At 31.8% G+C, this 14,077-nt stretch overlaps 1 protein-coding gene across 1 annotated transcript in view; it reads left to right on the top strand.

Moving 5' to 3' along the window:
• The window catches only part of LOC149776526 (protein LSM12-like), a 32,988-nt gene extending 19,458 nt beyond the window's left edge, over positions 1 to 13,530 (top strand). Inside the window, exons 3-5 of the mRNA XM_089940970.1 lie at positions 599 to 708; positions 3,256 to 3,391; positions 7,215 to 13,530. Coding sequence (XP_089797096.1) covers positions 599 to 708; positions 3,256 to 3,391; positions 7,215 to 7,316 — 348 coding nt within the window. The 3' untranslated portion in view covers positions 7,317 to 13,530. The remainder of the gene's footprint in view (positions 1 to 598; positions 709 to 3,255; positions 3,392 to 7,214) is intronic.
• The last annotated feature ends 547 nt before the right edge of the window (positions 13,531 to 14,077 follow it).

The raw sequence follows: 14,077 nt of genomic DNA, 5'->3' as shown, positions 1-14,077 counted from the left end.
TAGAAGCTCCCAATGTCAACATGCAGAGAGACTACTCGCTATCATTTTTTTCTAGGATAGTCTATTTCAGTAAAATCTGTGTTTTCTGTGTCGAATATTGGCAATATCTAGCTATTATATTTCTAAAATAAGTTTAACAAATAAGTATAAGGTGGAACTGTTGTATACATGTATTCAAAGAGATGTAAATCCAAAAATTTCCACAATTGATGGGATTATCAAAGATTGTGACCTACATCGCATCACCTGTTGCTGAAAAATAGACTGGCCCAAATAAAAATGGTGACTGTGTTGCTAAAGCAATTCCATTTGATTGGAAACACAACAAGTTTGCAGTGTTTGGGACCCCTTGGCAACAATCAGGTTAGGAATTGTAAATCAGAGACTGAAATGACTAAGTTTTTTGCATTTTGTATATTATTATATAAGTTTTTAAAATATATAAGGGTTGGGTACAAAGAGATTGGATGGTGTGAGAATACTGTACCATTCTATCATGTATATTTTATTTACTCAGTTTGTTTTATTTTGATTTTTAACCTCTGTTCTGACTACACTGGTTTGTTTCTTTTTTTTAATTCTTTACTTTTTTCCCCAGATAAACAGTCGCATCAAACAAAGTCTTGAGGAGAAGCGAAGACTAGTCAACTCTATAGGTGTGGGTGTGACCCAGGAAGGTCAAAAAGTGTTCAATGCCATCTTCAAAACGTAGGTTTTTGCTTATAACCCTGATCATTTCATTGTTGAATTCTTTACTTTGAGAAGTGGGAAATTTATATATTTTTTTTCTTCTTCGTTGGCAGTGTTATTTTTGTAACTTTTGGTAAGATCATATGAATATATGGAATGGCCCTTCATCCAACATTCAGTACCAGTTGTTGTTTTCAAAACTGTTAGATTAGTTTCAACCAGATTTTGCACAGAACGTCCTGGCAAAACATGGCCACCATTACTAAAAATAGGAGCAACCTTTCCACAACTTCTCCAATAACCACTAAACAGAACATGATCCTATTTGACAGAAAGTGTCCTGGCATGAAGAGTTTAGTAATTTATACAGTTGATGCCAATTTGTCTTCAGAAGGTAGCCACAGAATTTCTAAAAATAGAATATGTCATCCATCACAACAGCCATCATTACTAAAAGTGGAAAATCCATTAAACAAATTCTTCTCAAAGGCTACTCAACAGAAATAGAATAGACAAAGCATTAGCTTTTGTCAAATTTGTAAAGTACTTCAAAGTTTGTAAAAGTGATGCAAATCTGCCATTAAATTTAGTAGCTGTTACTAAAACCGCATAACAGAATTTGACCAATGTTGAGAGCTTAAACGCCTTTCAGATTTATACAAACAATGCTATTCCACCATTAAATGTACCTGCTATTTCTAGTGTAGAAAAACTTTTATACAACTTTGTTTCTGAAAAGAAAAAAATGCTGTAAGGAATTTGACCGAGTTAAGAAATCCTGGCATAGAGTCCTTTCTGTATTGGACAATTGATGCTGAATGTGATACAAAAACAAGAGAGACCTTAAAATAGTTGTATTTGTATTAAAAAAAATGTAGTAAACAGCATTTGAGATATTTGAGCTAAAAGCTTTCTAGTGATTCAGACATCTTGGCCAACTGCTCATGCATTTACTTTTAGTTGGGTGTCAGCCAGGTGAGTGATCTCTGGTTCACTTGGACCACATGTTTTTGGTTTAAACAAAAAAGAAGGTTGACATAGACTTAAAATGTCAGGGACACATATTTATGTTAAAAATATGAACAAGATGTTTTACATCTGAGCGGTTAAGTTTTTGCAAAAATTAACTATTGATTATATTTACTGCAACTGTCTCAAGAAGAAACTTCAGCCAGAGTGTATGCTCTGCCCATGTCCATGTACAATAGAGTTCATTCTTGTCAAGTGTATCACTTTCCACCCTGTGATAAAGTTGTTTATATCGGCTTGAGGAAGAAGTTACTTGATGATGTGCCACCTGAGGATGTTTTTATAACTTTATGAAAGAATGTAATTTATATGACTATTTTAAGGATTCTACCATTTTACCTTTATCTTTAATTTTATATCCCTTCTTAAAGAATTTTTACATTGTAACTTTATAACCTTTATCTTTTAGGAATAAATGTTTATTTTTTTCTCTTAAAGGTTTATGTTCCTAAAGATTCTAACGAGGGTTTTTTTTTATATTGTTGTTGACTTTATCATTGTTACTACACAATGTTTACTTGACCTTATATACCCAGGATTGTACTGATGGTTCTAATCACAATGATGTATTTTTTTACAAATATCATTTCCGTTTAATATTGCGTATCATTTATTTATTTCTGTACTGTCTTTGTACTTGTTTCTTGTATTTGAATTAGTAACTAAAGTGGAATGACACAATTGCTAATCTGAGTAGTTGTTGAAATCTGGTCACTGAAATTTCAGTTATCCTGATCTTTATGTACCTGCATAGCAAAGCCCAACAATTTTAGTAACACAAAACTTGCTATGTATGTAAGTTGCAAATTTCATTAAATTTTCAATTAGCAGTAGAGGACATTTGGTTATGGACAGACTGTTTGATAATATCATAATTTGTCTTGCGAAAGCATGGGAAAAGTCAGAATATTAATTCAATGTAACTTCATTTCTTTTCTGGAAATCTTGGTATAAAAAAGAATTACATATTCTTTGAAGCAATTTGTGAATGTGGATTCCTCATTAAATGCACTACAGTGTTGATAACAAAAGTGTCTGGATTAATTGTGGTTTCCCTGTTTAAGGATTGATTGTTACAATTTTGAGATTTCATAACTATATTATCTCATGTAAACTGAGCATGAATCACAATGGAGTTTAGCATGCGAGGTACTGCGGTCATTACTTCTTGACTGCTCAGAAGGAAACATTAGATATTCAAGTATGTCTAGTCAGAGAGGAATGGTCTGTTGAGGGATAAAGCATAATTTAAAGTATATGTGCTGATGAAATAGTTTTTAAAAATGTTGGCATGCATTGAAAGGCGGCCAAAGTACAATTCGTGTGAATTGTATCATCATATTTTTTAGATATTCATAATTGGAAATTCACAAAATGCCATGCTGAAAGACAGTAAAAGCAACTACAGATTGGGGTTTTCACAGAAAATTGTTACTGAAGGCTTCTGGTTATTTGCAGGCTAAACAAATGAGTTCATAGATTTGTTGAATTTATTATTTGCATGATAACTACCTTCAGACTTTTCTAATTTTTCAGAATCAATGAGGTTCGGTGGGAGGGGAAGGACATAGTTGTGATGGATGAGGTTTTGATAAAACCTCCATATGGCCTTGACGACTGTTACATCCACAAAAGTGGCAACACTAGAGCACTAGAACATGTCAAAAAAATAGTATGTATAATAACCAATAGCTGTATTGCAAAGATACAGTCATTTAAACATGTTCTGAAATGACCTTTTTCCAATAATATTAATATTAATAATAACAGACAACTGCATGTTTTTTTTCTAGACTGCAAAACTTCTTATTTTCTTCTTTTTCCATACTTTAAAATCATATGTTTAAAATATAATAATACAGGTGTGTAAAGAGAAATAATTGGATCCACTTCTACAATGTAATAAATCAGGTGTATAAAATGCAGTGGATCATGTGTTTAAAATGTTTTCAATCATCAAATTAATTTATTTTAAATGTGATAAATCAAATATTTATGATGTAGTAAATCAGGTGTGTATGATGCAATAAATTGTGTGTAATTTGTAATAAGTCAGGTGTGTATGATATAATACATTAGGTGTGTATGATGCAATAAATCAGGTGTTTATGATGCAATACATTGTGTGTATTATGTAGTAAGTCAGGTGTGTATGATGTAATAAATTAGATGTGTATGATGCAATAAATTAGGTGTTTATGATGTAATAAATTAGGTGTATATGATGCAATAAATCAAGTATGCATGATGTAATAAATCAGGTGTGTATGATGCAATAAATCAAGTATGCATGGTGTAATAAATCAGGTGTGTGTGCTGCAATAAATCAGGTGCATAAAAGCAATAAAGCTTCAACTTGTTTTATATCATATCTAATGTAACTGGAAAAATTGGACTTGGGCCTGTAATTTTATGGGGAAAATTACATAAAAATTTGGGAAATATTGCTGTGGTATTTTACTGAAATTTGCAATCATTTATGTTTTGAATTGTTTATCCTGCTAGAGTCAGTTTGCTTTGGGCCACAGCATCCACTAAAAAATATGTTTCTAGTATTACTAATGTGGTACGAAGCTCATGTCAGTAAACTAATTATGGTGGCACTCTACAGTTTTGTATTTTGCATAGGGTTAGAATTTTAAAGAAGAAGAATTTCCCCGGCTTTCCTCACTGGTTATGCTGGCTATTTAAAAAAAGACCTTGTATATCTTAGGTATGGTTTAAAGAACATTTAATTCCCTTTATTTTGGTGTATGATTGATGGGTGTAACATGGGTTATAGAGTACACAGCTTGGCCTTACTCCAGATGTGTACCTTTCAAAAACGTGCTAGCTCCACTTGGTCATTTTCACTTCCTGAACTTCAGAGGTAAATTGTATAAAAAAGAGCCGATAACTTTTTTTTACATTTTATATATTTTGTAATTCATTCATTGCACTTTCAGAAGCTGATATTGTCTAGTCTGGCAAAATGCATTTCCCCTATTTTAGTAGCTGCTATGGATAGTGTACTTTAGACTAAATCAGGCTGATTTGTTAGCACAAGGGAGCACTCATTTTAGTTAGCAGTGTGCTTTGATCATGTACAATTTCCACAAACACGATATCCATAGAAATATCATCCACATTACATTAATATAGCATAGAGGTATGCCAACATTCTCTCCATTGTGCATGTTTTAAATGCAAACAGTATCACCTTACATACGTCACTGTCTCAAATGTACATAATAACTGGTAAGCGCCTCCTATATAGTGTTTAGCAAGACCTTGTATCAGGATACAACTCTTAACACCCCTAGTTCTAGCTGTTAAAGAGTAATTTCCCATGCTTCTTTGGTCCACTATCAGTTAGATTTTCTCTAAGGTTGTCTGCCTTTGTAAAATCAGTGCTTACTCACAGCTCCAAATGATGTGATTATTACATGATGATGTCCTGGATATGGCATCACTTTTTACTGAGGTGTAATGTAATGTTTTGAACTTGGCATGAGATTGGACATACAATCATATGGTTGCTACTTGGGTCCAGGATCTGTAGAGGACTCTGAAAACCTTTAAAAAATGAATTGTTCCCTCAAGGCCTTGAAAACACCTTGAAAATTTAAAATATTGTCTTGGTACCTTGAAAAGCCTTGGTTTTTATGAAACCAAAAGGAAGTAATAGATAGTTTTCATTTTACAGAATTAAATAAAAAGAAAAGGAAATAAAACAACAAAAAAAACAGTCTCTCGCTAAGTTTGTGTCAGAATGGAACTTTTTCTACAACTGACCACTGCGCCATCGTACGTTTTGAACTTCTGATTGTACAAAGCCTGGCTGAAGCAGTGGTTTAAATTTGAATCACTTACTTCGACATGGCCAGCTGCCAAGTCCAACTTTGGTGGCTAGGTGTCAAAACTGTAAAATTTGGATTATGAGTTCTTTGTCAGAAGAGCTTTGCAAAATGCAAATTATGCCAGAAGGATATCAATCATACATGGAGAGTGCTCCATGGTCACGTGCAGCTATAAAGAAAAACAAGCTCTTGTACTGGCACTTAATATGGGCAAAACAAGAAGCCTTCAGCATGAAATAACGAATGAGGTATGTTTGTGAACACAGTGATTCAAGTTTATAGTCTTAACTTGGGATTGAGTGGAAATAAGACCGACGATAATTGCAAAAAACAGATAAATCTAAAAATATAAAAAACAGCTAAGCTGAGAGAAATATTAATATATCTAAAATATGAAATAGTTCAAAATATCCATACGCTGTTTTTAAATAAGCGATAATATAAAAAACAAATATCTTTACTTTTATTTTGTTTATGGGGATGAGTGAAGAAGAAAGGAAAGTACTGAAAAAGTCGTTGAGACAACAACAGCTGTTGCTGATGACTATGCATTGAAAGCAAAGGGCCATAGGAAAATTTCCTTTATCATGGCATCAAAATAATTTGAGAAAAAGTGAAAACAACAAAATTGCTAAACTTAAAGCTATTAAAAAACAGCTTGATGACACGCTACAACTGAAAAATTCCCTCTAAAATATTTTGGACTTTGTAAATAGTGTAGTGTAGATGGTAAAATAAACTTTTGTTCAGTGACTAGATTATTCAGTATTAATGGGAAAGATATAAGTGATCTGACTTCACGTTTTAATTTTTTTTTCTTTCTTCAAAAATAAGTTTGCAAGAAATCTTCCTCATATGGAGTATTAACTTGTGTTTACATCTAGTTTCATGTATGTATCCTTTAAAATAAATGTAATAATGCACCTTGAACATTTTGAAAGAAATATGATATTAACCCTGTGGGTCTCCTACTAAATGATGGAAATTAAAAATGCTTATGCAGTTGTAATAATTGCATTAATAGTTCTGTCAAAGAAAATAATTAAGTCAACAAGAAAATGTAAGTCATTTGGAAATCTTAAGTAGCCTACCATACAAACTAGGCATGCTTTCCATTGCATAAACCAATGTGATCTCATTAGTTGTGTCATACTGAAAATTATTTCATTGTGCATTGAGTGTGTGAACTTTTCAGAACGTATGCATGTTTAAATTCTTAACTATTTTATGGCAAGGTATTTTTTTGTTTTTTATGTAATGATACTTGCATTTGGATACAATATATACTTACTTACAAATCAAGTGCAACTGCAAACAGCATAGTCCCTGTTTTGCCACCACATAATGCATTAGCAGCTTTCTACCTTTTGCTTCTAACACATTGCATAGACTTAGATCTGTCATCATTTTATGCAACAGTGTTTGTGGGTCTGTGCAGTTTGCAATTGGACTCGACATATAATTGATTATATCCAGTAGATATTCAACTAAAGGGTAGTGTATAAAGATGCCCTCCAACCCAAAATTTTTATGAGGTTTTCTATTGCTTAGAGCTATGCAAATGTATCAGAATTTTACAAATTGAATACTTCATTATTTGGGAAGTGACCATCCATAAATTGTTATTTGCTTACCATTTTGTTTTATTTTTCCTAGGTTCAGAAACATTTGTCAGAAGTGGAAAGTCAAAGGAACAATGATCTCAGGAAGTCTATGTCCCCTTCTCCAGCCCCTTCATCAGCCTCTCCCTCCTCCTGAACTTTCTGGACCAGTATTAATATCAGCTACAACAGTGACAACATCAGACAGTAACACCAACAAATTAGTATAGAGAAAAAATGACTATTAGAATAATTATGCTCAAAAGCACATTTTGTAACTTCACTTTTTGACATTAAGAATGATGTTCTGCCATTGTGATGCATAAACTACTTAGGTAGTTTATTATTGATATAAAAGTATTGCTACATCTATCTCTCAGTAATTCATTTTCAGCTACTTTTTGTCTCATCTGCTCATGTGTAGTTTTTGGAAGATAATGAGTTTATGAAACAAAAATAAAAAACAGGTCTAATCATCTTGAACATTAAAGAGTTACAGATATTGAATTTTTTTAATGAATTTATATTTAATTTCTGATCATCACAGACACTATTAGTTGTGTTCAACTAGATTTGCATAATTCCATGAGATCTTTGTCAAGCAAGGGTTTTGTAAAAAATGCTCCATTGGTTTAGTTACTGATAGGTGGCATTTGAGTAAAACTGTTTTTTACGTATTTTTTCTGCAATCATTCAAGACAAAAATTAAATAAAAAAATTCACAAGAATGTGACCTAACTTCACGTTGTAAACAGATGCCATTGTATGAATATGTCTGAATCAGAGCAACTGCCTTTATAAATCATTATTATATGATGCTAGACATTAGAGGCATCATCTCATCTGTAAGCGAAATCTCTTTTCCAAATTTTGGAAAGGCTAGTTTTTGTGTGATGAGGTAATTACATATTATTTTTCTCCAAATCTTGATCCACAGAGACATCACATTTCCACTCAAGAGGCTGGTTGAATGCAACTTAAGAACTGATGGCTGTTTTTCCTAGACCATAAATCTGATGCTAACTTTAACACTTATTTTCTTTCTGTTGTGCTATTTGCATAGCATTTGTAGGGTTTTATAATTAAATCATGTCATTGGATACTTTATCAAAATATACAGATTATTAAAATCTACCCCACCAAAAGAGTTCAAGAATAGCAATCTTTATTGTACCCTTATTGTTAAAGATCACCAGCAGTGTTTGATAATCTGTTCCTTTTTTAAAAAACTTAGGATTTTTATTAAAATTTCCCAGATTGCTGATCTAAAATGTAGAGTTCTTGCTATGCCTGAAATAATGCAGTGCATCTTTGTTTCCTGAAATGTAGCAAGAATGCCTGAAATAATGCAGTGCATGTTTGTTTCCTGAAATATAGCAAGAATGCCTGAAACAATAATGCAGTGCATCTTTGTTTCCTGAAGTGTAGCAAGAATGCCTGAAACAATAATGCAGTGCATCTTTGTTTCCAGGAATGTAGCAATGCAGTGCATCTTTGTTTCCTGAAGTGTAGCAATTATGATGACAAAATATAATACCTATGTACTCTTCTACCCTTCTTCTCCCATTCTTTGTCACTACATGATTATAAACCCAGACACCACTTTTCCTTATATTTAGCTTTATGAGAGAAGTTATAATTGTTTTATTGAGGATATGTTCATGAAGATCAATCTATGTAACTATTGTTTGTTTAAGCTGTAGCTGTCATTAATTAGTGGGTAAAAGGACAAACCAATAATCATGATACTACGTTGCATATTTGGATAATAATTTACAGCAGATGATGGTAAATGAATGGATTCCTGTACCAATTTGGTAAGTTGTGCAATTCATTGTGGATAGTTTTTCTGGTTAGCATTATGGGTAGGAAGGGTAGTGTTAAACTTTCACATGTTCACTCCCATATCTATAACAAATTTGTCTACTTTTAACCAAATGCCAGAAATAGCCATAATACCTTGCAGAAAATTACCCATTAGCACTTGTAAAGATGGAACTAATTTGTTATGGAATTACCATTGCAAAGGCCATGGTCTGCTAAATTTGTCATTCTGATATTTACATTAATTTACCATTTAAAAATAATGAGGCCTTTTTGTGTTGTCATGGTTTATAGTTAGGATTTTAAAATTTTGAAGTATTGTTTCAGAAACAATGGAAGGTTGTAACCCACTCTTCCTTGTTGAACTGTAGTGTATTAGTTTTTTTATTTATGTATGTTTACTGCATCAATAAATTAGATTTTACTGTCTGAAGTCACAAAGTGGTGCTTTGATATTTCATCACTTATGACACCATGTTTTATTCATACTTTTCCTATTATGGTTGGCACATTATATTCATATGCTTAATGGGAGCCATGGTATCTCAGTAGACCATTGCTCTCATAATCAGAAGTGTCACAGGTTTGATATCCAACCAGACCAGCCTGAGTTGTCTACCTTTGTCAATGTGAAAGGAACTTGGCTCCCATTTTCTCAGCATGGTATAGCTAATAAAGTGCCAGAATTACAATTAGAAATCAGTAACAAGAACATCATTTGCTTAATTTGTGAACAGTATATATAACTAGTTTATTTTCTCAAAAATAAAATAGAGATATGCCAATTGTTCCAGATGATATGTATATTGTTTAAAATAATGGTAGAATAATGGTGATTTTGAATCCTAAACATTGTGTGGTACAAAGGGACTCATTCATTTGCTGCGCTTACTCATGAATTCCATGATCTTAGGCACTTGTGAATTATTCAACAAAATCACCATCCTTGCATTCATTATAGTCGTCTACAGCATACAGATTCAGAACTGTTGATAGTGATCTTTGGAGAGAGTCATATTACATGAACAGTGGGTATAGATCAAGTTTACCCATGACATAAAGTAGTGTATTCAAAGACATGCACAAACTTTATTGAAATGGAATTTTGCCAATAAAGTACTTCACACAGTGCTTATGTTGTTTAGGGTCAAAGAGTACCATAGAATGAGTTATTTTTGTTGCTCTAATATTTTAATGAATTTTTTTAAAAGCAAATATGGATAATGTAATTATTTAGATTTTTTTATATATTTCTTGGTTTAAGAGACCAGATACAAAATATATCTTAATGCTTGTTAATGTTTTCAAGGTTATTTTTTACCAAGTGAATTTGATATGTTACAAAATTTATTAAAACTTAGGACATAAAAATATCCGTTATATGGTATTTTCCATGATTTTGTAACACTGCCTAGTCTTATTACTTTGTTTTCATTTCTTTTGATGATGACATTCAATAATTAAATCTAAACTTAATATAGGCGATAACAGGTATATTGTGTTTATTATATCAAATATTAGAGATTGATTAATTATAGACTAAACATTCTATTCAATTATCTAAACAGTTTTATCAGATTGTTTAGACTAGACATCATCAAATCTAGTGATCAGCAAAACATTAATAATCAGTACATCAGTAATCTGCAGTTTTCACCTTCCTGGAGAAATGAAATGGCTTCCAGGCCAACAACCTTTTTACTTTTATTATTATTATTATTATTTATCAGGATAATTTCCATGTCATCCAAAAAGTCTGGACAATTGCTGTTGGAGTGCATCAAAGTATCATTGCATATTTTTCATTTAATACATCAAGAAACCAAATGTGTATTGTTTTAGTAAGGTTTTGAGAAAAAGGACAGTGATATAAATAATATGCAGATCGTGATTAAATGACAAACTCTGCATGTTGTTTCATGTTTGTAATGACAGTTTGAAAAATATATAACATAAAAATGGTTCAGATATGCAGGAAGAATTTATGGCTAGACATTAGGATTATTTCAATTTAAATCTACTAGGGTGGAGGGGATGCAACTTTTTGTTTTAGGTATATCACCCAAGGAAAAGAATTGAAACTGTATAAAGGGAAAAAAATATGTTCTCCTTCCCCATCAGATTGATTGGAATGGATTAGGTTAGTCAGGGACCTAGATTTGCAAAGTTATTCACGCCTTAAATTTTCATAGTTTACTGTATATGAAATATCCTAATCTATTCTGCTTCATATTATCATTTATTCTGAAATAAAGGGTTTCTTTTGACAACCAAGTTTTGACATCAGAACATTACAAAAACAATGTTTTCAAGGTCTTCTTGTCCCAGTGTGAAGAACATTCTCAGGCTAAAAGTTCTAACTGCTACAAAGCATGAGTAAACAAGAACAAAGATTGTGGAGCATGGCAAGTGTGCTGCACCATGTTTGTTCAGAGTTCAACCATATAACTCTAGTTTAATGGGCAAACACACATAGAAACATCTAGAATGTATGCTTGACTTTCAGTCAGAAATCCCCAGATCACCAAAAGACAATCAAAGTGTTCTGAGAAGCTACATGACAGTGGGTTGTATTGATCAGAACACATTATGTAAAACTGAGTATTCTGTGAATTGCTCTTTCTCAACTGTAAATTTAAGATGGCTGCTTTAAGATAGGTACACAATGTCACTGCCTGCAAAAACCATTTGACCCCTGCGTCTGTCTTGTTTTGAGTTGTCTTTTCCGACATTTTTGCATTGAACTTTGGAAAGAAAAAAGCTGTAAAGTTAACAATAACAGTACTAGAGTTGCTGGCTTTAATCTTTTAATTTCTTTATATTCTGCTACTTTTTGAGAATCTGTTGAAAATATGAATTCAAAATAAGAATACGCATTTCCACGAGAAATTGGCTAATTTCAGCTTACAGTAGTGGTGGTGTTTTGAAGTTTTGAGTTGTTAAAGATTTGTCAGGGGAGGTAAATCATTTTAAACATTACTTTTCCTGAATTTTATGATGAAATAGATTGGGAAAACAAATAATTTGAATCTTATTCAAAGCTGATAAAAGCAATTACCCTTAATGTTGCAGTACATTAACTGACTTAAAGTTATTATTTCAAGCACAATTTATGTGCGAAGAAATAAAACCATTTTATACAGCTGAGGAATTAAAAGCATAATTTTTATTTTGTTCTTAAATTTTAAATGAATGGATGAATGAAGTAAATCAACTTTGGGTGTGTCTGTTATAAACACAACAGTTTTAGTGTTTAATGAAATAAGAGAACCAAATATAATATTGAAATATAAAGACGTTTACATTTTATTAAAATTATTCAGTATCAGCATTTTTCATGGTGCCTTATTTTGTTTGAATTTTGATATTGTTAGTAAAAATTTAAGTTTCACATATTTTACATCTTTCAACCTCAATGTTGGAACAAAATTACCATTGATTTGACTTTAAAGAGATATTAAATATGAATTTTGTTTAAAACAAAATGATCCAGATATATAACATTATGAAGAATACTAAAGAATGTTATAAAATTTACATCTGAAAATGTTTTACCTTAAGTATCTTGAAAGATACTCCATGGAGTTTGGTGGCAGTTTCACTTCTTTTAGTCCAGTATTTCCTTTTTAGTACTTATTTTTAAAATTCAGTAGTGACTTTTTTCCCCTTGTGTTACTAATGATCATTTTTAGTTTTGAAGTAATCTTCTAGTTAAATTTTGATTTGAAACCATGTAAGATAGGTTATAGTATCATGGAGTAGCCCACTGGTCTGTCTTATATAACCTTTATTTAATGTAATTTGTGTGCCCCCAGTACTTACGAAAGTTAAAATCCTGCAGAATAACTAACAATAATTTTTTGTATGAAATGCTCATATTAAGTGAAAATATAGACTTGACATAAACATGAGTTTGACTTCCTCTTGATTTAAGACTACGTTTAGATCATAAGTTTAAATCAGTTTTTGAGATTTTCAATGACAGTAAGAATACTGTCAATTGCACAATTTTGAGATCTGAGTGACTGTAAGAACACTAAGTCACAATTATGAGAATCTCATTGAATTTAGGAATACTGTAAATTACACAGTATAAAGACTCTCAGTTGTTGTAGAAATACTGTAAATCACATAACTTTGGCAAGTGTTGAACTTCACAAGATAGCGAGACAGCTTTTGAATTTTGTGTACATGAATAATGGCAATATGGATATTACTGACTAGCATTTTGTGAAAATTTATCATAAATATGTTGAATTTATTACATGTGTGAAAAATGATATATTCTTAGAATATGGTTGTTAAAGTACTTTATAAGATACTTTGTGGCATGTTAGTCATGGCTGCATATGAGTCATGGTTTATCTAATTTGTTTTGCAGACATTTTTAATATTACAGAGCAGGCTTCAATTAAAAATAGGTCTATAACAATAAATTACATTATTTCTCACAGTTGACATTTAACGAAAGGTGCTTGAGTTTTATGATATTTCTCATATTGCAAGCATAGAATAAAGTGAAAGGAGGATTAAAACCTGTCTTTTAATATCTGACTTGTGCATTGATTCAGTACCCAGTCCCATCTATATACAGTACTCCTTCAGTATAAGACTGTCATGAGAACCATAGAGTAGACTCTCTGATAGTGAGACTAACTCATAATGAAGTGCATGATACAAAATTTCACTACCACATAATGAAATGGTATCATCTTAAAACAGGAAATTTGTCATAATGAATGGACATACTGAGAGGGAATGGTGCATGTATGTATGTATGTATGTATGTATCATTTTATGTATGTATGTATGGAGAGAAAGAGAGAATCACAAATATACACCAAACAACAGAAAGTGTTCTCCATGGAATCTGCAGGAGAATGCTTGATAATATTGAGCAGAATTCATATTTAATACAAATAATTCTAGCATATAGCTTAGAGAATTTTTGAAATTCATACTTTACGGAGATTCTAACCCAGGTACATATGAAACCGACACCCATTGTCATGCAGGTGCTTACCAATCCATACACCATTACAACTAAGCTCACATCACCAAAATTTATGCTACAAAATCGATGGTATATACACT

The sequence above is a fragment of the Sinohyriopsis cumingii genome, chromosome 18 (genome assembly GCF_028554795.1).
Source record: "Sinohyriopsis cumingii isolate HCF-2022 chromosome 18, ASM2855479v2, whole genome shotgun sequence".
Classification (NCBI taxonomy): Eukaryota; Metazoa; Mollusca; class Bivalvia; order Unionida; family Unionidae; genus Sinohyriopsis; species Sinohyriopsis cumingii.
The sequence above is the reverse complement of the archived record's forward strand: the minus strand, read 5'-3'. Positions and strand labels throughout refer to the sequence as shown.